At 36.3% G+C, this 25,425-nt stretch overlaps 1 protein-coding gene across 11 annotated transcripts in view; it reads right to left on the bottom strand.

The window, feature by feature from the left end:
- The window catches only part of LOC139984665 (twitchin-like), a 114,311-nt gene that overhangs the window by 70,326 nt on the left and 18,560 nt on the right, over window positions 1–25,425 (bottom strand). For 3 of the 11 annotated variants that reach the window (XM_071998652.1, XM_071998658.1, XM_071998660.1), the window contains exons 9-24: window positions 24,747–25,061; window positions 23,625–23,836; window positions 22,602–22,625; window positions 22,005–22,078; window positions 21,237–21,403; window positions 20,408–20,423; window positions 20,115–20,161; window positions 19,468–19,697; window positions 18,648–18,762; window positions 18,289–18,381; window positions 17,578–17,684; window positions 11,964–12,093; window positions 11,419–11,464; window positions 10,301–10,345; window positions 4,352–4,430; window positions 3,138–3,408 (exon numbers count right to left, since the gene is read on the bottom strand). In XM_071998652.1, the coding sequence (XP_071854753.1) occupies window positions 3,138–3,408; window positions 4,352–4,430; window positions 10,301–10,345; window positions 11,419–11,464; window positions 11,964–12,093; window positions 17,578–17,684; window positions 18,289–18,381; window positions 18,648–18,762; window positions 19,468–19,697; window positions 20,115–20,161; window positions 20,408–20,423; window positions 21,237–21,403; window positions 22,005–22,078; window positions 22,602–22,625; window positions 23,625–23,836; window positions 24,747–25,061 (1,971 nt within the window). Of the gene's footprint in view, window positions 1–3,137; window positions 3,409–4,351; window positions 4,431–10,300; window positions 10,346–11,418; window positions 11,465–11,963; window positions 12,094–17,577; window positions 17,685–18,288; window positions 18,382–18,647; window positions 18,763–19,467; window positions 19,698–20,114; window positions 20,162–20,407; window positions 20,424–21,236; window positions 21,404–22,004; window positions 22,079–22,452; window positions 22,530–22,601; window positions 22,647–22,756; window positions 22,834–23,069; window positions 23,152–23,227; window positions 23,252–23,600; window positions 23,837–24,746; window positions 25,062–25,425 lie in introns of those variants that run through there. The other 8 variants (XM_071998656.1, XM_071998654.1, XM_071998657.1 and 5 more) reach the window with 8 other exon arrangements.

Here is a 25,425-nt window from a genome sequence, read left to right as displayed (position 1 = left end):
CCATAGCATATTCTACCACAGATTCTCAGCCTTCAGTTATATGCCATTGTAGTTTGTGACCTTCCATCCATTTTTTGACATGTTTACCAAACTTTAAGAAGATCTATTCTTTAACATGATTTCAATCTCAGAATGAATGAAGCAAGGTTACAATACAGTCTTATCAAACCAGGTCCAATATTCTCCTTTCATTTGTAACTGCTAGGTACAATCCTTAAGTTAGTCAAGATTTTGATCAGTTTTGTTTTTATCTTTCATATTGTGCATTTATCAAAATTATTGGTAGCTTATCAGAAACATCTGGTGGCTTTCTGGAATGAAATTGCCAATACAACCCATACATCAAGATAAGCAATATTTCCTTTTTTGAACATTTGAACATTTTTTTTCTGAAGATTAATTTGTTATGAAAGAGGTTCACCGTTACACTTTGTAAAACCTTCCACTAGCTGAAGCATGATATTCGTCAGATGTTTGGAAAGACTTCACAGACTTCCAGGTCGAAACTGTACAAACTGAACATGAAGGCTGAGTATCCGTTAATGAATATGTATGATTCATTTGTCACTTTTAACCAATCACAATCCATCAATATCAGATTGCAGCCACAGAATGACCAACTCACTTTGGAAAGCCGCTGGAGGAGAAAGAACAAAAGAAAAACTTTGGATTGAAATCTCTCTGGGATCAGAAATTCAGAGCATCTTAGTACCTGAGTCAGAGCTACAGCTGTTTGACATCCATTCCCAAAGTACCCTTGTTTATGGCGGTACCTATGTCACTTTTCCTCGGAATAGCACTTCCTCATGAAACAAAGTGGTACATATCACATTCAACTAATCAAGGAGACATCTAAACTTTGATCTTCATTACAAAGTATTCCTTCTCATTTGAATTTGACTAAGAATAACATCGATGAAATCGTGAACTTTTCATTTTTATAATTATTATATTTATAATTATTCAGTGTGCTAATTATTAGGTTTCTTTTGAGCAAAAACTAACGGTTTATGAGTATGCTTCACAAGTGACGTCGACTTGATCAATTCAGAAGAAAAAATAATATTAAAGCAAGTTATATCCAAACCCAAGGATTTGATCTAGCTTTCTCCATAAACTTTCAATAACTGTTGACAAACAAGATAAATTAAAAAATACACAAAATGTCTCATACTCATTCCCCTAAAAATGTACCTGTTAAAACTGGACCTGTTAGGTCGAGACTTAGTGTAGAAAAAGAAAAGAGGACCGCCTCCCCTCCCCCACCCCTTACCCCTCCCAATGGAGCAGCAGTCACAATGGTTGTTCATGCTGCATGCCTTTATCATGCTTGCAAAACCTACACAGACAAAGCTAAGCTGCAGTATATGAACAATATGCAACTTGGTCTGCTTTTATCTTTTTTAAACTCTCAAACAGTAGCTTGGCATGAAAGAAACTTATAGAAACAGATATTACTGACATCAATTTTAAATGTCTGAGTGGTCGACTGATCTCAGTTATGAAAGCTGGCAATTTTATTCTCCATTAACGTTGATCAAAACAGTCGGAATAATCATGAATCTGATGCATGATTTTGATCAGATGATCAGCAATAATAACAAAAAGTAAAGTAAGGTGAAGTTGCTAAACGTCATTCTTTCCAGCTTTTGGAACACATGAGGTGTTTTTAAGTTTTTCAATTTCTTTCCAAGGTATGACTCCTGTTTTGCATATTAATTTATTGAAATTCCGTAATACAGTGAAGCTCGAGTGCCTATTACCCTGTTGTTGCTGTAAATGGTAACACTAAATGAATATCAAAAGGTTATGATCACACTGAGGTTAGCCCCAGATATTAATTCAATCAAATCAATGATTAAATTGCCTTTTAATATTCTCAGAGTCATAAGCTGGCTAATGTTAACCAAACTTGTCTTATGACAAATTAAAAACTCTTCAAAATCATTAAGAAAATTAACATATATCCTAATTAATATCAAATTAAAGTTTAGTTGTAGAGTACCTAATTACTATTAAAGATTCTCGGCCCACACTGGCTATAAGATTTCAACTACGTACTATATTGCGTATGAGGATTACAAATAACAGGTGGAATGACAATGCACGTTTAATAATTTACTGTATAATATTCACACAGTGCAATTTTCCATTCATTTTTCTCTCAAGCATTGCATGCCTTTTGATCATGACATTTCAACCGTCATTTAATATTTCCATCCTTAGATAATGAAAAGGGAAAAATGCTGATAACCTCTCTATAACTAATAATGATCAAGCAGATTATATATGAGTCGAGCGTAAAAATGGATTCAAATCGGGAAGTCTGACAGACTGCAAAGGAATTGGATACAGATGGGAGATATCTATAATGGATCTACAAGAATCGTTAACTAGCATTGGAACTAAATCTTGCATAATTCTTATAATTTTCAGGAGAGGATATCAAGCAATTTGGAAGACTTGCTAGATAACCCACACATCATCATGAAGACTATTATAATTTTGAGGCAAACGGTTTTTCTGAATGATTTTCAACTACTTCTTGGAATGTTTGTGATGTCTTAGCGATCAGCTTCCTCCCCAATGTAAAGTTCCTAAATCAATATTACAAACAAAATAGTGCTACTTGAGTGTATGCCATTAGACAGATACTTTATATCTTCTATGTCACATACCCTTAAAGACATTAACTGCTGTGGGTGGAAAGTCACGGATGGAAGACAACCCTAACTTTAAAGGGTGTGAAGACTCGCCCAAAAAGAAACGTCTAATGCCGGTAATCTGACCTAGTTTCGAATGAGGTGTAACAGAAGTGTTAGACACCACCATCCATCCCAGAAAATACACACAGCTTGTTACCGTTGGTAATTAGACACTAGTGTACAGTCAGTACATACAGCTGCGGTCAATACCCACAGCACAGTGTACAAACGATACAGCGATGGACATATCAGGTCCAGCTAAAGATAACAAGGTATCACGTTTCATTACTGTCTGCATTTTGTAGCGACAAGAAGAAAACTTCAATTACAAGCAACGGAAAGTTAACTCTTTAGATATGGCAGCACGCTGTTTGGGGCGAGTCTTCAATGCCTTTAACAAAGTTTACGTTGACCATTCAAGCTATAACTTACGTTCCACCGTAACCTTGCAGGCTGACTTGGCTATGTCTGCAAACTGGACCTCATAGTTGCCCTTGTCACCAGGTGCCAAGTCATAAACCACCAATTTAGCATCGTGGTCGCTGCTCAAGCATCGATATTTCTTGCTGGGTTGAATCTCTTTGCCGTCCTTGAACCACTTGGGGCGGATGCCTTCCAACTTGACTCCGCAGTCCAGGGTCAATCTTCCTTCTTTCTCACTGACCTTCGTATCTTTCAATGGGGTTGTTATCTCTGCTCTTGCCTAAATGTATGCAAGAAGAAAGGTGGTAAAACATAAGTTTGACTTATAAACATCAATTTTGTAAAGGAAAACTGGTCATTTTTCCATCTAACATAAAGCTCCTACTAAGGTGAAATTATGCTGTGAAAAGCAAAATTATTAAAGATTCTTGTAAAGAAGATGAGACAAGAAAACAAATAGAGAGGCAGTTGTAGATCATACTATGATCACAATTGAGATTGAATCTCTCTAGAAGATGATGATGGATAAACGCTCTCATTCAAATCATCTCATTCAAATCAAGGAGTCTTAGCTCAGTGGCTAACGCCGCTGCCTTTCAGACATAAGGTCCAGAGTTTGAGTCACTCCAAGAAAATGTATGTCGTCCAGTTACAGAGTTGTTGACAAATGACAATTCGTAATCATGGACGTTAAATATGAATGTAATTAAGAGACTGACTTCGGTCAGCTTGCGAGTTCCTGCTTGCAGGAGGATCTAAAATACATACATGATGCACCAAAACACCTTGTCCCATCCTACAGTCACCCCACACCCCCTGCCACCCCTCCCCTCCTAGGTCTGTAAAGGCAAGACAGCATTTATGCCCACATATTGACTCATTTCAAACACTCTTCCTGCTAACCTCAAATTATTTCGTTCATTCCCCCCACCTGCACCAATGCTTCCAATAAGAAATGGTTAATATCATTTGCCACCACGCTAATGCTAGAGTAAACTGGTTTATAGTAGAGCACAAGATGTGTATTCCTGAGGGTCTCTGGCTTAGAATTCTATTGTAGCCAATCATTAGAAATCTTATCTTTTATCTTAACAACCACCAGTTTCCATTTTACAAGCTTGTTTATCAATTTACTTAAAGAGAGGACAAGCATTTTAATTAGACATAAGAAATTATTGGAAAGAAGAAGAGTAAATGGAAATATAATTTTTGGTTGCTCTTGCCTTCTTTTCGGGACCTTCGGAGTGCTGTAACAGACCCCACTGTGGTGCGACTGCCTTTGACTCTCGTCTAGCAAACTCACTGTGAAATAACAAAGAAGGCAAAAAAGCAAAAACAGTTAACTAACGGTCCAAACGTTGCTCCAAACAAGATGCCACGTTGCAAGTGAAAAAAAAGACAAATATCATACAGAGAGTTTATTTCTTAAAAATAATACAATATCCAATTATCAAGAAAACACATTCAGTAATTCGGTGGGTTTTAAAGCCAAATCTAATTTCCTTTTCTTTTAGTTTCTTTCTATAATCCACCTGTGTATAACTTCCCAGTTATTTATCTCATTTAAACTATCTGGTTGGAGATCTGAATCAAGATGGCAGCAAGAGTGCAAACACCAGGTTCATGATATTAAAGTGTTCAACACATTTTCCTGATCCTTTATCATGGTGTGTACATATATACTCCTGGAGTCATATTCAATAATATTACTGTCCCTCTTTATTCCTCCTGACATATTTTACATTGGCTGATTAAGATTAACCGCCAAAATTATCTTGAGATTCAAACTGTTTCTAATTTGTTCAAGTTAATATAGGAACTTTTGAGACATTGCACTCATTAATGAACAAGGTGTTTTTTCTTTTGGTGATTTATTGTAGAATGATGCAAGGAGACAACACATATTACAAAGCTAAATAGCAAACAATCAAACCCCACAAGAAGGAATGTTATTATCACATATGGAAATATTAAATATATTAACCCCCAAAACAAAAGACAATGCTGGTTTAATTAACTGGATTAATTAAGATTTCCTTGGCCCATAATTAAGATAACACAATCATGGTGATGATGTAACACAGCCACTGTGATCAAAGATGTGGAAAGCTTAGTTTAGCAGAATTGCTTCCAATAAAACTGAGACAATAACTACTTTGTACTAACTTCACTACAAAATATCTTCAAATCATATTACTAATTTGAATTGTAGTCATTCACTAAGATAACTATGCAATGTTCTATATAACACTATGAAGTTTTTCCTAGCTCGTGCTCAAAAAAGGTGCAAAACTAGTTGATAAATAACCTTGCCAGTTAACAAAAATAACATCTGTAACAAATATTAGGCTAGGTTTGTCTGCTATATAAGTGTGTTTAGCCTATACCGTATGCAATTTCATTCATATTTTATTATAAATGTCAAAGAAAACACACAAAAATTGCTAAAAAGCAAAACCATCTTCTTTGAAGTCCTTAACAATTGCTTTACTCACACTACTACCTGGATTAGAATATTTTGCATTTTCATATCTTAAATAATACTACAATAAGAACTCAATAATCACAGCAATGCTAGCTCATTTTGAGTTGAATAATTCCTAGAGGGTTTCTTCTTGCACAGAAGCATTCAAACATTTTACTCTCAGCTTCAGCTATCAAATACTGTATGAGTTTTTAAAAGTATCTTGAATTTCCATAAATAAAACTCCTGTGCTGTCCTTCAAATTAAAGAAATTATCTTGCTCTCTTAAAACCATTTTTTTCATCATTTATTTACTTTTTATCAGAATGAAAATAATTGAGTTAATGTTCCCAATTTCCCAGAGTGGTTATACCCATTAGAGAAACTTGGTGAGGAAGGCCAAATGAGTCTCAAACCTTATAGTTAGAATTGTTTCAAACCTATGTTTGAAACAATTCTAACTATAAGGTCCTCTCCTTCCACCTTCAGGTGCCGTGGAAATCTAAACTTCTCAGACTTAATGCAATTTTTCCTTATAAGATTTAATATGTCAGTAAATTGCTCTCTGAAAGACAATGGTTACAAAACCTCCTGTATTGCAAAATGATAACATTACATGCTGTAAGGAAATGTTCAGAGTGAATAAGTTGAATGAGTCTCCAGATTTGACAATTCAAAAAGAATGGTTATAAGGAGCATACATGTTATGTTTAGTGTGCTTAAGTGTGAACATAAATCAGTCAAATTTGTTGTCTTGAACAAACCCCAGATGCCCCCTTTCTTTTGGCATGTCTGGTACTTTTAATATCAATATTTGCTTTAGCAATCCTGTCTTTAATATACTACAAGTGAAATGCACATAAACTGTGAGTTGCACAGATTATAGGACTATTTGCAAATGTCATTTTTCAACAAATCAATCATAATAGATTACTGGCTGCGAATTTATAACCTCCAGGTCGTAATGATGGTAAGATTGCCACAAGAAATGTTTTTTTTGTGGTTGCAGAAGTTTGACAAAATGTTTCTAAAAATCTCAAATTTTTTATTCATTAAAAAATCTTCCCTCTTTTACAAGGATATTAATCAAATCTTACATGTGATATACAGCATAGTGTAATCATTGGCTAAAGTCCCGGGTATTTAATAAGAAGATCTTTGTGTAGAGGTAAATCAAAACAAGGGATAACTGACTCGGAAATTACAATTCAAACCATAAAGAACAAAACAGACAAAAGAATAATTTGCCAAGGGTAATTATCAGTGTTCCTGAAAAACATAAATTTCCCAAATCTTTAACAACACAGAGAATGGATTGCTGCTAACCTGTATCTTGGCCAACTGGCATATCAGATATACTAATTATTGGTCCTTTTTATTAATATTATAAACATCAGCCACTCTTTGATACCAATTTTAAATTTAATTTGTTATTTTGCACATAACATTTAATAACCATGGCTTTCTCCCAGTATACCAATCATGTTCCTAGTTGGTGTTATTTGGGTACGGGCTCTTTAACGTGAATATATATGATCACGATCTGGTTTTGGAATTATATTAAACCTGGAAATGTTTCAATTCTGACAGACCAAGCAAACGTTGGTATTCTCATAATTTAATAGATATAAAATACTTACTTTTTATTAAGAGCAAGGACGTGAAAGTTTGACAGAGAGGTAAACTTAGGCGTTATGTGAAATATGATATATGACTTTTGTTAAAGGCGTCACACAATCCTAAAAGACATTTAGTTATCAAATATTTGTAATGTTTCCAAGATTGTAAGCTTTTTCAAAACACTGATTAATGCAAAACTGACAAGAAAAAAATATTTCTTTTGCATGTTTAAAAAAATACATTGGTCATTTTCTCTTAATGACTTTATTTGCATTAAACCTGAGCAATTAAAATTCAATTTTGGATTTCTTACCATTCATGAAATACTCACACACAGTCCATGATTTATCTGATTGCAACCGTTTGGCTAGTCCTAATTAGCTAGTTATTAATTGTTTAATTAACATAATTTTGTTTATGTCAACAAAGCTAAGGTAGTGTTGAATAGTTCTATTTGGAAACTATTAATTAATAACTTTCAAAGTGATTTAAAGCCGTCAGAATTTTCTTGGCTGTAAGTAACAGATGCTTTCATATTTCTCTTCTACGCTCGTAATGATTATGTGTGGTATCACCAGAGAGAGACAAAAGTCAACACAAAAGTCAGCCCTAAAGCAAAGCGTAAGTCTGTGCCCCACTTCAAAACTTCCATCAAATGCACTCTTAACTTGCAATTCAAAATGAAAAGCAGATAGAGTTAAGAAAATATGAGAAGAAAATCCATGGAAAAATACACTCAACTGAAAACATGGATCAGTTTATTAGAGACAGTTTCAACCAACAGTTTTGAGAGATGCATAAATCTCAAACTAAGACGCAAAGCCAACAAAAGAAAAAGAAGAAATAAAAAAAAGGCGGTCTGGTGAAGGATCCCTGAACTAGATCCCTGCAGTTTGGCAATGGTCCTTTTAAGTTTTAATAAAAATGTAAAGGATCCCTGAACTGGATCCCTGCAGTTGGACAATGGTCCTTTTAAGTTTTAATAAAAATGTAAAGGATCCCTGAACTGGATCCCTCCAGTTGGACAATGGTCCTTTTCATTTTAATAAGACAGTAAAGGATCCCTGAAATGGATCCCTGCAGTTTGGCAATGGTCCTTTTAAGTTTTAGTAAGACAGTAAAGGATCCCTGAAATGGATCCCTGAAGTTGGACAATGGTCCTTTTAAGTTTTAATAAGACAGTTAAGGATCCCTGAACTGGATCCCTGCAGTTGGACAATGGTCCTTGAAGTTCTAATAAAAACAGTTAAGGATCCCTGAAATGGATCCCTGCAGTTTGGCAATGGTCCTTTTAAGTTTTAATAAGACAGTTAAGGATCCCTGAAATAGATCCCTGCTGTTTAGCAATAGTCCTTTTCATTTTAATAAGACAGTAAAGTGGGTACTCCGAACTCTGTCACGAGTTGTATGTAAGTCAGTAAATAGACTGATGAGCATTTTGTTTGCAAATATCATATTTAGTTTGATATACTTTGAGCTGTCAGGAAAACAAAAATTTTTCCAGTGAACTTCCTTCCCTTAAATTTCTTTTTCTGAAATCAGAGTGCCCTAGATTGGTTGATTTACACTTTACAAAGACAGGCACTAACTTTTCCTGTGCAAAACACCGGCCATTACTACTACCTAGGATTGCCCTGTTGGAAAACTCGCAGGTGACTTAGCTGCGGGCCCGGAAAATGAAATCAAGAAAATTTAAAGGTACTGCTTCATCTTTTTCAGGAATGCCAGATATTTTTCACCCCCCGACAACATTTCCTCTCAAAATAAAAGTGTTCACCACCGATGAGAACATAATTACTTTTGGATCTTGCCTGATGTGGAAGCCTTAGTGATTAAATATCAACAAGAACTATGAGACATTCTCGGAACAAAAACAAATCGATAAGATGCTGAGCGTGCATGACCGGACACTTAATTGCCAGTAAAAAAGAAGTCTTTGAATGCTGCAGACTGCAAAAAAAACTTTTCAAAGTTTTGTTCATATGAAGAGAGGAAGAATAAAAATTGATTTCATATACCAGTTCTATGTGGTAAGTGTTTGTCTCAAATATCTCCCCATGAATTGTCCCCCTACTACTTACTTCCAACATGTTTCAAGGTAAAAATTGGAAGTAAAGAAAGTGAGATAGCTGTATCAGGGATGCATGTGTGGCTACATACTATTCGTTGCCAAACTTCAATGAAACACTGGCTACGAGGCTACAATGGAAAAACTCACCAATCCTTACAAATGAGGACAAAATTTAGACTAAAATTCAGACATAAAGTTTTGACGTAGAAGAGAATCTACAGGTAGTATATCACAGAAATTGATTTGGTCGATTCTGCTACATCCGTTTGGCTACAAGTTTGGAACAGAGTCAGCAGAGTAAGAAAACATATTAGTAGCAAATAGACAAGCATGTCTTGAACAAGAAACACCATTGTATTAAAGTGCGTCACAATGTGCGTGAAAATGCTAACAACCTATAATTAATAATCCCACTGCTGCCACCATACTACATGTTCACTGCTAATTCCAGCATACATTCTAAAACAAAAAATGTAAGACAACTAGAAAACATTCAACGTGGATGTTCAAAGTAAAAGTTTCACTTTGCGGTGCATCCTACAAATAACTAGAGTGCAAAAATAAACTTTCTTTCTGTCAGGGATACATCTGTGACAGTTCAGAAGAAGTGATAGCCGAAGAATAAATTTGAGGCTCATCGATAACACTCAGAACTTATGACGATGCAAATGTATATTATACATCAAGTGGAATAAGAAGAACAAGGATTCAATTCATAATGAAGAAAGAATTTGTATAAAACCAGAATGCCCAGGATGCATTGCGGTTCTTCAGATGACTCGGAAAAAAAAACAGTAGATTTTGTCAAAAGTCTACATAATGAATGAAAACTGATATCATGCAACTACTGTACATATGACAAAATATATGATTGCAAAGAGTTATTGCTCTTTTATTGCAGCAGCACTAAGTATGGTGGCAGCAGTGGGAATATATATTTTGCTTATGAATGATTGCAGATAAAGTGTGCTCAAAATCATGCTAAACAAGAGGGCCAGTTTAAAACCTAGAACGCACTCATCATCATCGGGTGTTTCTCCAGGAACACTGCCCTGTTGGCCACTAGGGTGAAAACAAAAAAAAAACAAAAAGGAAAGGTGGACACGAAGAGGAATGAAAAGAGGGATGAAATGAGGACAGTGACATTGATAAAACAAAATATGAAAAAATGAAAAAGTCGGCTCTTTTCTATTTGTAGAATGTTGTCGACATGTTTACAGGTAGTTTGATTCAACAACGAGATCCTCCTTCAGAACACTTACGTGAAACAGCCTTCTTTTCTTTTTTTTATATATACATTTATATATATATAAATATGCTACAAAAGAATACATTTGAAACACAAGTTCCATGTATTATCTGAGATTTTGGGCATTTTGTTCTTTAGAGCTGCAATAACATCAGATGATTCGCAGGGATGGAGAAAAAAAAATGGCACAAGTTCATCACATCAAATAAGGGTGGATGATATCTTTGATAAGACAAAGGGTGCATGGAACTCTTACACAGCAAATATTTCAAAGCAACATCTCCACAAGGAGCACTCTCGGATGAAAGTGGGGGCCAAGACTAATCAAAACATCTCCAGTTTGATATTAACCGTGTCCCAATTCTTGTCAAAAAATGATAAAACTAAATCAAAGCTACATGCCAACTTTAACAAAATTTCACACAAAAGGAAAATGTGGGGTGCTTATTTACACTTCACTTTATAGTCCCTTGGCTTTGTGTGAGGGAATTTCCACTGTTTGTAGCCTGTATGAGAAATGTTTTGGGCTTTGAGGCTAAGGAAATAACATCCTAGGCTTATGATGGTGGCATCCATGATTAAATTATCTGAGCAAAGCCTAGCATCTATTTTAAAGCTGGTTTCTGTAGAGAGTGGATTTGAGCTTAATAGCAGTTTACAGTCAGATATCCAACCATATGCCTTTAATACCATATGCACATGAATTAGTGAATCACATGTTCAGTGATGGTTCTAGTAAAAGAAATGTCCACGTCATGCAATCTCCGCTAATGTCTCCAGTTCAGTTCTATTAAAAATGAAATTAATGTCAAAAAAAAGTGTGGAAAAATTGTCCTTCTCTGTTGAATAAGAAAGATAAGATATGTTAGCTAACTATCGGACTTACCGATGCTTCAGAAGGGCTCTAAAGTCCAGCTCGTCATCTGGTTTCTCTGTGTATGGATGGAATAGACAATTCAGAAAATATCTAGTATATAGTTGTAACATATAAACCATACTCTTGATTAACTCTACAGCACTTTCTCTGTGATTGTACACAGCCTCTGTTAACCTGACTTCAATACAAACGATTCAGCTACTGATCAATCCTCTACGAGTCTCACTTCTATCGTAATTAAGTATGGGTGAAATGGACAATTTCAGACAATGCCTAGTATATAGTAATCGTTTTCGCATCAAGAGATTATTCAACATGGAAAATAGTGCAATTTTTTATAACAACACTATTATCAAATATTATGAAAAATATGATGAATAAATTTTTAATGCAGATCAGAAAACCTAAAATTTCATTGATGTTGTCTGTAAATGAAACAAATATTTATGTATGTTAGACTAAGCAACTAAAATGGCACGGCAGTCTCAAGAATCTGTCCTAGTTAAAAGGTAATTTATGCCAATTCTAGAAACCAAACAATACAAATTACTTACTGTTGACTACGAAGGAAAAGACTTTCTCTTCTCTTCCAAGTTCATTTTCCAGTTTACAGGAATAAATGCCACTATCCGCGAGCGTACATTTCTTGACTTCAAGGGTATGAATGCCAAGGTTTTCCTTGGACTGAAAATTCAAAAACAAAATACGAAGATGGACTGAATCATATTGTACGGCGGGTAAAATTAGAATGATAAAGGACGTATTTCTTTAATGATGCATTGTTGTCTATGCACTAGGTGTGAATTTGATCAACCACTGGTATAGACACCATTTTGTTCTGTGTTCTTCGAGTTATCCATACCAGATGTTTTATCTTGCTCACAATTGTGTAACTGTTGGTGGTTTTCTGACTGGGACAACTTGTAACACATTTCTGTTACACCTATCAACAGAATCTATCATGTGTTTGGGGGGGGGGGGGGGTGGAGAGGGTGAAAGGTCAACAGAGTAGCTTTATCACCAAAAGTACTACCCTATACCGCTGGCAGTTTGAACAAATTATATTAAAGTAATTCTTGTATCCTTGCTGACACTGTGCCTGCATTTAACACAGAAGAATACCATAACGTCATGTGTAGTCTTTGGACACGCCAACGGTGTAATGCAGTATCTGTGTACCACAGCAAGCAATACCACCATAATAAGCCTTTTAATGATCATACCAAGGGATTATATAATATTTTGTTACAGAGTCATACCCCCATTAATTTCCCCAGTGGATATTAACAACATCCTCTTGAGAATCTTTTAGAAACAATTATTCTCTTTGTTTTTTGTTTTTTTAACAAGGATAGAATTGTCATGTAGTGTATGAAAATGTATTAGCAATTAACTATGACATCATCCTTCAAGCTGCAATACAAAGCACAGGTGGTATACAAAATATATACTTAGATTGCACAATATTGTGATAGAAAAACTATATACCGATTGAAGAAGAATGCCAATTTTCTTTGTTGCACCTCATAACGATTTTTGTTTAATTTTGAAATTTCGATACTATGGGACCAACAAGATCAGGGGTAATAACAAAAGGCTTATTATGATGTTAATTGTGCACCTAAATCTAAATGGTGTAACCCTATCGGTGCAAGTGCATCATACAGTGATACATAAAACGTGTACAATTACCTCAACATTTTAATGGGATAACCTTCATTGATATATGTATATATCGTTGGACTACATACCACATGCAACGGTGACAAATTAAAGCTTTCGTAATTATTCTCTACACCTCTCGTCTCCAACGTTATGGATTGTTTGTTCCAGGGCTGTCAAAACATGTTTACTTAACCATTTTCACAGCTTTCCAATGAAAATATTCCACTATCTGCCTGCCCCAGGTGAACCAATTCTGTAGCTATACTATTGCTTGCACGTTCTATTAAATGATGCTGTGATGGTTGGTATTGCTTGACCAAATCAATTTGGTTACAAAAAATGTTTATTCATAACTGTATGTACATTTCAATCTTTGCCAGTTTTTGAGCTGAAGATAAATATATATTATACGGGAAAAAAAAAGAGAAATTAACTAACAAATTGTTACTACTTGGCAAAGATTCATTTCATGGAAAAAGGAAAAAAAAGTTTATGATACATTTCATCTTCTCAGGTAATGTAACACTGTTCAATAATGGAGGGGTGACTCAATTCAATCAGGTCTCAAAATGTTTGTGTCTAATATACTGGCTAAATGATGCTGGAATTTGCAATTTGACAGTACTTATAGAAAAACAAGCACTGGCAATTTTTGGCCAGTAGGCATTAATAACTTAAACACACGGTACATCACTTACACCAATGGGTGGGCAACCTTTTTGAATGCGTGGGCCAGATATAAGGAGTGAAAAATTGACTGGGCCACACCTAAACAACGACCTGCTGTTGATTTCAAACTTTGCTTTTCAAACTGCTTTGATTCCGCGGACTTTCAAGCAATAGGTGTGTGTACTTAATCTGTATTCCAAAAACATATTGTCAATACAGTACATTTGATAATTAATGGGGATAATAGGCCTACCTGACAGCATCATTAGTGCCGATAAATTTTAAGCAGCTAGCTCGTCTTTTGTTTTTCTCGAGACATCTCACAGGCCGCAAAAACATCACTGGCGGGCCGCATGTGGCCTGCGGGCCATAGGTTGCCCACCCCAGACTTACACCAATCCTCTTTTCGTACCTAACATAAGACCTGTATGACTGCTCACTGTCAGCAAGAATTAATACTGGGCAGCTTTGACCAGCCTGTACTGTAACTGATATGTGTTATATTTCGGCAAAATACATGTGAGAACTTCAGTTCAGCTACTACATTTGTTTAAATTTTAAATTAGCCAAGTAGCTAACCAATTGTAAAATTCTAGTCCTGCCTGTCATTGTGATATAAATTGACTGTACAAAGGAAGGAGGCCATTTATATTTTGCATAAACTTTACTTAATATTATAATAAAGATTTTATGATTTTTTTTTTGTGCAAAAAAAGTAAAAACTCACACAAAAGTGATAATTATGAAACCATTATGAAATATATGCTACATACATGCTACAGGAATATTGATTCATAGATCATCCCTGATTTTGTAGCCATGTTGACAGTAAAATTATGGAACAGCAAAAGGTGGATGTTGTTACATTTCTTGCACCAATGTTGCACCAAATGTGCTAATCTTGAAAGCTTGATTTCTCATGAGGCGGAAGTCGTTGCCTTAACGAATTATCAAACATTGCCAATTTTAACAAGGAGAAATAACAATTTGTGAATATAGTTCTTACAGTCAACATGGCTGAAAGTAATCAAAACAATGTGAACGTACTATATGACCAACTCAATGTCCACATAGACTGTGCATGACCAAATGTCCACATACATTGTGTACGGCCAAATGTCCACGTACATTGTGTATGGCCAAATGTCCAAGTACATTGTGTATGCCTAATGTATTAATAAACTCCAAACTGTAAAGGAGTAGGGAAAGTCCTCTTCTTGTTGCCTTAGTTGTTGCCTTAACAAATTATCAAACATTGCCAATTTTAACAAGGAGAAATAACAATTTGTGAATATAGTTCTTACAGTCAACATGGCTGAAAGTAATCAAAACAATGTGAACGTACTATATGACCAACTCAATGTCCACATAGACTGTGCATGACCAAATGTCCACATACATTGTGTACGGCCAAATGTCCACGTACATTTTGTATGGCCAAATGTCCAAGTACATTGTGTATGGCCAAATGTCCAAGTACATTGTGTATGCCTAATGTATTAATAAACTCCAAACTGTATAGGAGTAGGGAAAGTCCTCTTCTCAATCAAATTGATGCACAATTTTACGACCAAAGTCTATGTACTCAGCCACTTTGTATATATTATGAAGTAGGTTGTGCATAAAATATAATATACAAATATTGATGCAACGGAATGATACAAATAAATGGTTTGCAATACTCTTGAACGATTCACTGAAAAATGGTCGGCGTGACGATGTCGAGCAAGATACAGGGTTTGAGGTTCAGCCGGTCAACGAGTTTACTTACAAGATATTACGCCCCTCCAGAGGAGTCATCGTTTACCGTACCATGGCAGAGTTCTTTCTACCGGTAGGGTCAAATAATCTAACTACAGTCTGATCATAGCCGGCATGTCAAGAGAGGACAAAGGAATTTTACATGAAGACGTATTGTTTGTGTCTAACTTCTATCGTGCAACTGATCTCTCGGTGTAACTATAATATATATACTAACAGATTCGTGCAGTATCGAGGCAATCATTCCATGAATTGGAGCTTTAATTATTGTGGCATACTGACCATCCCCACTACACCCAGAATCAGTAATGGTTGGCTATACTCTAGCCGTAAAGAAGCAAATGTTGCTACCAAACATAGTATTTTTATCATTTTTTTCTTCTTTTCTACTGTACAAGTACTAATTTCAAACACAAAATAGCTTTATAAAGCCGAGCAGAACTCTGTCACAATTAATTTGCCCCAGGTTATGGAATGACCTCGATATTTATAACCATCAGATATGCAATAATATGTCTTAAAAACTGCAAACAGCATAGCATTTAAAAGATTGTGTGGGGTGGGTGAGGGTGTAGGGAGTAGAGGAATGGTCATTTAAACTAGCTTCCACATGCTTTTTGCTTACTTTGTTCGTTTTAGCCTGCAGTGGGGGAAAAAGCAGGAGATTGGCATAAACAGATGAAGCTTTGGTAAGTAAAGAAATAAAGTTCATGCAGTATTTGAAAATATGAAAGAGAAATTAAAACTAAGAGGAAAAGTCTTCTCTCTTTTGAGAAAAAGCAAAATGATTTCTTTCTCTGTAGAATGGTTAAACTATTACGCATGCAATAAAACATCCTTGAAGCAGCATCAAAGAACTTGTCTGATATATAGGCTTTTCTCGACCAATACCTCACAAAAGTTTCTCTCTATTCAATAAATCAATTAATTGATTGATTGATAACCAATCTTCCTGAAGAGAACTAACTCAACAGGGTAAGAATAAGTTTTATTCCTTTTTAGATAGAGAAATAAAAAACAAGGACATGTGACTATTACAAAATAGTCGGCAGCAACAGAAGCTGGTCTAAATCAAGGATAAAATCCAATTGGCGAGAATAGCAAGAGCATGGTCACTATAACTGGAATATTGTCCAATGTTAACTGGAATTAGTGCAGACTAAAGGTACGTACAGTTTGACAGAATCAGTGAACTATTGGTAAGGTTTTGTTGGAATTAGTTCAACGGGTGGGGCATTTTGGTGGATTTATATACTGAAATACAATAAAGGTTACATCAAATAGGAATAAGTGCATACTAAGGTATGAGAATTAGTGCAAGTTTTGGTTTATTGAAATAACTAGAAAAATATAGGGCATTTTTGTACGAGTAAGTTGACTTTTAGGTAGGTTTTGTTGACTTCAAGTGCCCTAACATACAATATACTAAAAGCCTTAAATAATTCAGACAAACTTCAGCTGAACTGGTCTACTAAAATACAATTGTGTTCTACAAGGTTTAGTGCATCATATCGGTATTTTTATATCTTTCAGGAACAAAACAAAATTTTCCTGAGTAGCTTTCAAAGGTTCCTAATAAGTCTGCGGGTCTAATGATTTAACTAAATGAATATTTGGTTACTAGACCAATCCACATTTGTCACATTCAATTTATTTGTTTCTTTCTTCTTACTTTGAGCTCCCTTCTCTTGAGAAAGGATCAAGTTACCTACCTACCTGGATATTACATTTCATATTGCTAAAAAATATTCAAAAATGGGATGGAAAAACTTGTTCTTTATACTTTGATGAAATTTTCATTACCTACGAAGAGAAAAGTAGCAATAAAATTGGTTCTTTATGGTAGCCAGTTGTGGATCAAATATTTGCCATACAAGTTATTATAGCAAAGCCATCTTACTATCAAGAAAAAAAAGGCTTCAATTATTTGAAAACCAGAGGTTAAACAGAGCGCAGAGAAGGGATTTAAAACGAGAAATTGAGATATTATTAACAAGCTGAAAGGTTTCCTTAATGCAGCGGCGTGTTGTTAAGTAGTCAGTATATTTGAGTGACGGTGTTAGGTTCACTTACTGTGATCTTGTACCGGCCTCCATCCGTGATCTCATCATTACCGTTATACCAACGGACAGTTGGATAAGGGTTACCGGAAACGATGGCCTCAGCTTTCATGCTTTGTCCTGTAAAGGAAAGGGGTTTTATTTCAAAACAAGGAATGTTACAGGATAAATAAACTATATTTCTCCCTTCCCCATTTCTTTGTAGAGGTACAGACATGGAAAGGGTTTTCATTTCAAACCAAAGAATGTTACAGGATAAATAAACTATATTTATCCCTTCCCCATTTCTTTGTAGAGGAACAGACGTGGAACAGGGTTTTATTTCAAAAACAAGGAATGCTACAGGATAAATAAACTATATTTATCCCTTCCCCATTTCTTTGTAGACGTACAGATGTGGAACAGGGTTTTATTTCAAAACAAGGGATGTTACAGGATAAATAAACTATATTTCTCCCTTCCCCATTTCTTTGTAGAGGTACAGACGTGGAAAGGGGTTTTATTTCAAAACAAGGAATGTTACAGGATAAATAAATTATATTTCTCCCTTCCCCATTTCTTTGTAGAGGTACAGACGTGAAACAGGGTTTTGTTCCAAAACAAGGAATGTTACAGCATAAATAAATAATATTTATTCCTTCCCCGTTTTTATTTTTTCATACTTTCAAGGAGTTCTAGTTCTGCTAATAACAGCTCTACACAATTACTGGAGGTGAATATTTACCTTCAAAGCATGTTGATTTCATAGGGCTTTCTATGAAGTATGGAGTTCCATCTTCAAATTCAACACCCTCCTGGGCATGGGTTGGCTTGGCTCCTGCAGGATCAAATTTAAAATTCAATTTTTATTTATAATAAGATTCTTAAAGGAAAAACCCAAGCTATACAAAATCGGTCCAATGAAACATTTCCCATAGTGAGACTAAAAACCTGACATCCATGGGACAAGGTGTACAAAATTCATTCATTCAAACGGGTTGCATGGGCACGCTAGGAATATAAAAACACATAAGTGCAGATCATTGCTATGGGTTATAATAGCTACTGTACACTTGTCCACCTAGACAGCAACACCCATCTTACCCAGGTAACTTGGAGTTCCTTTCTCTCCTGGTTTAGGTCTATCACCCGGAGCACCTCGGGGAGATGACTGTTGTCCAGGCACAGCGGTAGAGGATACTTCAATATCTACTGGCGCCTGATGATGTCATAGAGAAAGTCAATAGATTTCAAATAGAGTGTAATTGTAGTAACATACATAGACAGATTTCTGTTATTTCTGAGACTTCAATGTCTTTTTATTAAATCCAACCATTAAGCATTACAGATACACAATGTATTTTAATACGTCCCACAAGCATCCCATTATCAATTAAGAATCTGTCGCTCTGAAATTTTACACTGTTGAATTTAACTTACTGCACTAACAGTCCAAGTATAAGCTTCTTTCTTTGTTGATATTAATGTAGTAACCAAAACAGTAGAAGCTACAGCAGTTGGAAATATTTACATTGATAAAAGCTGAAACTGGTTTATATGTACTAGTCCAATAAGAATCAATTATTATGATTACCCTGACAAGCCAAGCTTCATTTCAAACAATGAAGGCAAAGTGGAAAATATAATAGAAAACTTTAAAACATTTCTGCGTGGCTTATAATAATGTGACATATGCATCTGTGAAAAAAAAATGTTCAAAATCTTTTGGAATCATCATTGATTATTCCCAAATTAATTTGAAATTAGTAAGAAATGAGACTTTGAGGTGTGTTTCTTGATTCAATTATTGCAAATATTTAAGTTTGCTTCATACTCTATCCGCTTGGTATAAAATATCAGAAATTTGCACTCAGCTGCAAACAGCTCCTTCCAGCATATTCAAACTCGTAATGAAATGACTTACATCTTTTCCAGGAAGGTCACCGATATCCAACTGAATCTCTGGTATTCCAGCATGTTCCCCACCGGTACTGGTCTTGCCTATCGGTGTTTCACCTGCTAGGCCTGGAGGAGCACTCTCTTCCCCTCCAGCTGAGGTTGGGGTGATGGCCTCATCCACAGGGACAGGAGGGGCACTTTCCACACCTCCCTCAGTGGAAGGTGTAATACCCTCTTCTACCACAGGTTCTTTACCTGAATGGGCAAAAGTAAAAGCAGAACAAAAGGATTATCAGTCATTTGCATTTAAATGTTAATAATTATGTTACTAATTAAATTAAATTAAATATTAATAACTATAAACAGTTTGCCTTTGAGGAAGCTCCTGTCAGGATCAAACACCACATCCTCTAATTTTTAAACAGTTACCTACTCAGTCCTTTCTTTGCATTAGATGAGCAATTTGTAAATAATTTTGCTAATGCCTTATACTAAAATACATATAAGTTTCATAAAGTGAAATAATCCAAGCATGCCAAAATCTGTCGACATATTTACAAATATTCAGTGGAATTTTGTAAACTTTGAATTATTTACAGCCAACACAGAATAGAAATGTTACTATTTACTAAAACCTTGCAAAAAAGAAAAATGAATTATATAAGAAATGACCTCCTCTAGACTTTTTCTCATCAGGTTTCTTGCTGCCCGGCTTCTTCCTATCAAGATAGATCAGAACAGAATGTTGATGTTATTGTGAGTTGAGAAAAAAAGTTAAAACCAAAACAACATGCATCCAACCATCAATTAAAGTCATCAATAAACAGCTCTGTTCGAAATAATTTATTCCAAATTGAAGAAAACTGCTTTTTTCAATGTCAAAGAAAACTCAGATATTTTGTTTCAAACATTTTTCAATGCAAACAAAGTCCTTAACACATATCGATTAATTTGATTTTACTTACCCTTTTCCAGCAGGTTCTGTGTATAATGAAGAAGACAAACAAAATATTGTGACTTACATTGATAATTAAGACCTTGAGCTGTTCTTCACAGCTTGGACATAGTTGGTACATTTCATATTAATATATTTTATATTTATGTGGTCATATAACATGACTGTCAACACCTTAACAGCAAACGGTCACACAGGCTAAGGCGAGACAAAACTGTTATTAACCTATAGAATATATGCTACTTAAAGGGGGGGGGGGGGGGGGAAGGATAGACAAGAAATATCACTACCATATTGAAATGCCTACTGCTTTGTGAGCATTGCCTGTACAGGCGAAAGGAATAGAAAGGGGGAAGAAATAGTTTTACTGCAGAATTTTGTTGATTCAACTATTTCATGTATTTTGTGCCAGCATGACATGTGGAAATAAATGGTGCTGTAGCAAATTTATGTTAATGTGAAATTATCAAATGATGAAAACTCTGATCATTCTAATGAAATACAACTTATTTAACATCGAACAAAACAAAATGCAAATTCATAAAAGAACACATCTGCTGTTTCTGTTCTTTGCAGCTAAACACCGGACGGAGTTTATGACAGGGAAACCACCATTCTGACATTTTCAGGCCGTTTTTCCAGTCTGACATTTGCCTGGTTTTGTTTCTAAGGCTTTAGCTAGTGTACTAGTTTTCTGGGATTCCACACAATGTGACTGTCCAAGTTTGAACTTACCATCCACAAACACCTCTGCGATACTCTTGACCTCTCCTAAGTTTGAACTTACCATCCACAAACACCTCTGCGATACTCTTGACCTCTCCTAAGTTTCAACTTACCATCCACAAACACCTCTGCGATACTCTTGACCTCTCCTGTGGGTGTTTCGGCTATGATGCTGTAATCACCGGTATCCTCGGGGAAGACTTCAGTGATCTTAAGAATATACACATCTTTTTCGACAGATATCACAAACTCCTTGGAGGGCTTGATCTCCTTACCATCCCTTTAAAGAAAGATAAAGAAAATATGTCTATTTGTTAATTATCAATTAATTATTAATATCAAATTAACACTACTGTACATGTTTAAGTTTCAAACCTAAATCCAGAACTGTCAAATCTTGGGACATTGGGATGAAATGGAATGATGAGCACCTTATTTGCAACTGTAGAGTTATTGTTTTGATCATGTGCACATCCATTGTTCACCATTAATTTTGAACAAATGTCCAATACAGCTAAATGGTTTTTTTTTTTTACAAATTAACCAGAAAGAAAGAACTGTGAAAATGTAAATATGGTGGCAACAATGACCGAAGGAAAAAATTGCTTTAAGTTAAAGATAATTCCATTAAATATTATATTCGTTGAGTTTGCAATGCATTGTAGGGTCATTCCATGTCTGCAAAATACACTGAGTTTCACACTGAAATACGTAGAGAGTCATGTCACAGTTGAGACAAGTACAAATTTCAGTCCTGTGAGGTAAATTGCTTCATTTCTCATTCAAAGGGTTGGCTTTAAATTGGCATTGTGGTATCGATCAAATGATTCAACGTAAAATTATTTACGATAAATGGGTGATATGGGGATCACAGCACTTACTTAAACCATTTGTACTTCTTTACGGGACCCTCGATGCGACATCGTAGAACCACGTTGTCACCATCCATAACATCCTGTAACAAAAATAAATGGAAATGAGACATATCCCCAATTTCTCTGGCATCCCAGACATTAAAATAATCTTGCTTTACACTTTTTGATTTCTGATAAAGTGACTGATAGAAATAGGTCCCTGCATTGCCTACAACAATTTGTTGCATTTACAAATGTCAACCAATATCAAACCTGTCATATTTATTTCACACTATTTATACTGGTTATATATGGTCTGTATAGTATACTAGTCAGCAGCACCTCATACATAGTCAATACCAGTAAACAGATCTGCCTCCCTCTCTCCCCCCTCTGCCCCCCTCCCCATCTCCACATCTCGCCCTCTCCCCATCTCCCCGATCATGTCTCCTTAGTGTAACTCTATATACCGTACCTGATCCTTCAATTCTTCAACAACCTGTGTTGTGGTAGTAGTGGTTGTTGTGGTCTTTGTGGTTTCTATAATCAGTTCACCCTCTCTCCCCCTCTCCCCATCTCCCTCACTCCCTGATCATGTCTCTTAGAGTAACTCTATTACCATACCTGATCCTTCAACTCTTCAACAACCTGTGTGGTAGTAGTAGTTGTTGTTGTCTTTGTGGTTTCTATAATCAGTTCTCCCCCTCTCCCCCCTCTCCCCATCTCCCCCTCTCCCCATCTCCCCGATCATGTCTCTTAGAGTAACTCTATTACCATACCTGATCCTTCAACTCTTCAACAACCTGTGTGGTAGTAGTGGTTGTTGTTGTTGTCTTTGTGGTTTCTATAATCAGTTCACCCCATCTCCCCCTCTCCCCCTCTCACTCTCTCCCCATCTCCCCGATCCTGTCTCTTAGAGTAACTCTATTACCATACCTGATCCTTCAACTCTTCAACAACCTGAGTGGTAGTAGTGGTTGTTGTAGTCTTTGTGGTTTCTATAATCAGTTCACCCTCTCTCCCCCTCTCCCCATCTCCCCCTCTCCCCATCTCCCCGATCATGTCTCCTTAGTGTAACTCTATATACCGTACCTGATCCTTCAACTCTTCAACAACCTGTGTGGTAGTAGTGGTTGTTGTTGTTGTCTTTGTGGTTTCTATAATCAGTTCACCCCATCTCCCCCTCTCCCCCTCTCACTCTCTCCCCATCTCCCCGATCATGTCTCTTAGAGTAGCTCTATATATAGTACCTGATCCTTCAATTCTTCAACAACCTGTGTGGTGGTAGTGGTTGTTGTTGTAGTCTTTGTGGTTTCTATAACCAGTTCTCCCCATCTCCCCCTCTCCCCATCTCCCCCTCTCTTCCTCTCCCCCTCTCCCCACTCCCCCTCTCCCCCTCTCCCCATCTCACTCTCTCCCCATTTCTCCCCGATCATGTCTCCTTAGAGTAACTCTATTACCATACCTGATCCTTCAATTCTTCAACAACCTGAGAGGTGGTAGTAGTGGTTGTTGTAGTCTTTGTTGTTTCTATAATCAGTTCACCCTCTCTCCCCCTCTCCCCATCTCCCCCACTCCCCATCGCCCCGATCATGTATCTTAGAGTAGCTCTATATACCGTACCTGATCCTTCAGCTCTTCAACGACCTGTGTGGTGGTAGTAGTGGTGGTTGTGGTCTTTGTGGTTTCTATAATCAGTTCACCCTGATCCTGGCCCGTGCTGACAATCTCAATCTCTCGTTGCTGCATGTTCGTCAGTCCTTCAAATTCGATCTGAATCGGTGATGACATGAAGTCCACTTGTACCGGGGAGATCTGGCTAGCGATGTTGTACTTCTTGGGGAAGCGAGTACCGTCCTCTGGAATGAGAAGAATGGTTCCCATCAATCAAGTTATACTGACTAATACTTTTGTATGTTTCATGTTTTGTTTTTTTTTGTTTTTTTTAATTCAACCTGCAATATCCATAAGCACTATAATACGCTGTTATAGTATTAAAGTAACTCTATTATAGTGGAGTCTAGTGTATATTAATTTAGTGTAATCCAATACCATTTAGTGTAGTGTAGTTTAGTTTAGTATCCTGTAATGTACTGTATTGCATATACCCATAGTCCACTGTAGTATTCACAATTAAGTTCAATAATCCCACCCTCCCCCCCCTGCCAATCCCCCTCCCAATTAGACACTGTGTCAAAAGAAAAGCTGCAGCAGCTGCAAGATCCTGCTCAGCTAAGATGAATCAATATCAAACAATCGGGTATTGTCTCCAAACACATGCAGTGTATATTGATGCGAAACCGTGGGGCACAATAGATTATGTCCTATGCAGCCCCCCACAGCATCCTATTTTTGACACAGTGCCTTACTGTTCTCTTTTACTGTGTGTTGTATTGTGGTGCACTACACTGTGCTGTTCAACACTACACAGAAATATGTTATCCAAATAAGCAGTGAGTTCTTCTAACCATATACAAAACTTTGACAATTTATAGCTGACAGGTCCAACAATGCTCACACAGACCAGAAAAGCAACAAATTACCTACTTATCTCAGAAAAATTCATTCCCTATTGGCCACTATCAGTTACCCAGATAAGCCATAAATCATGTGCCTTTTGCCTAAATTTATTTTAAATTAAATTTCTTAAAATCTTGAAATATACTTCCAAAGGAAATAATATTCATTCTTTTTTATCATAGATCAAATATCTTTGAAATTCAGTTCATATTCATAGCCCGCTCTGGCAATTGTTCTTTAGTCACTCACGCTTGAATTCAACATTGATGGTTGACGACGCTTTCCCCTTTTCGTTCTCGGCGACGACTTTATAATTGCCGGCATCCCCTGCTGGTGAGGCTCCGCTTACTTCCAAGACCAGGATGTAGATCTTTCCCTGAGGCTTGGTACGAATACGGTAACGCCCAGTGTCCTTGATTTCACGATCTTTGAAGAACCAAGTAAACTTTGGTTTAGGATCTGCCATGACTTTCACTTCAAATAAGATACGTCTCCCGTTGTCTTCCAGTTTGATGTTAGGTCTCTCAATGAAGGTAGGTGCACCCTCTTTGCTGCCTGGTTTGACTGAAATTAGCAACATAAATACGAAAGGAGTTTAGACTTATGACAAATGGCAAACTTTACAAAAGAATGAAGTTTCAAGTACACTTAATTTAAAGTCAAAGAAGAATAAGGGTGATAACTTCCTCCTGTCTTTCTCCCACCATTGCCCCACCTTCCACCCCGTCTGCCCCACTCTCCACCCACCCTCCACCACTCACAATCAAATGACAATATCAAAGACAAGACATTCTCTTTTCCATCTTTTGCTGCAGCATCTACACAATTGGCTTTCCATACCGAGTAAGTACTGCTATCCCTTGTCTTGCAACAACAAATGCCAAAATAAATATATTACAAAAAAAAATTATCTGCCATAGTTATTGCG

Source organism: Apostichopus japonicus, chromosome 17 (assembly GCF_037975245.1).
Source record: "Apostichopus japonicus isolate 1M-3 chromosome 17, ASM3797524v1, whole genome shotgun sequence".
NCBI lineage: Eukaryota > Metazoa > Echinodermata > Holothuroidea > Aspidochirotida > Stichopodidae > Apostichopus > Apostichopus japonicus.
This window is presented reverse-complemented; position numbering and strand designations above follow the sequence as displayed.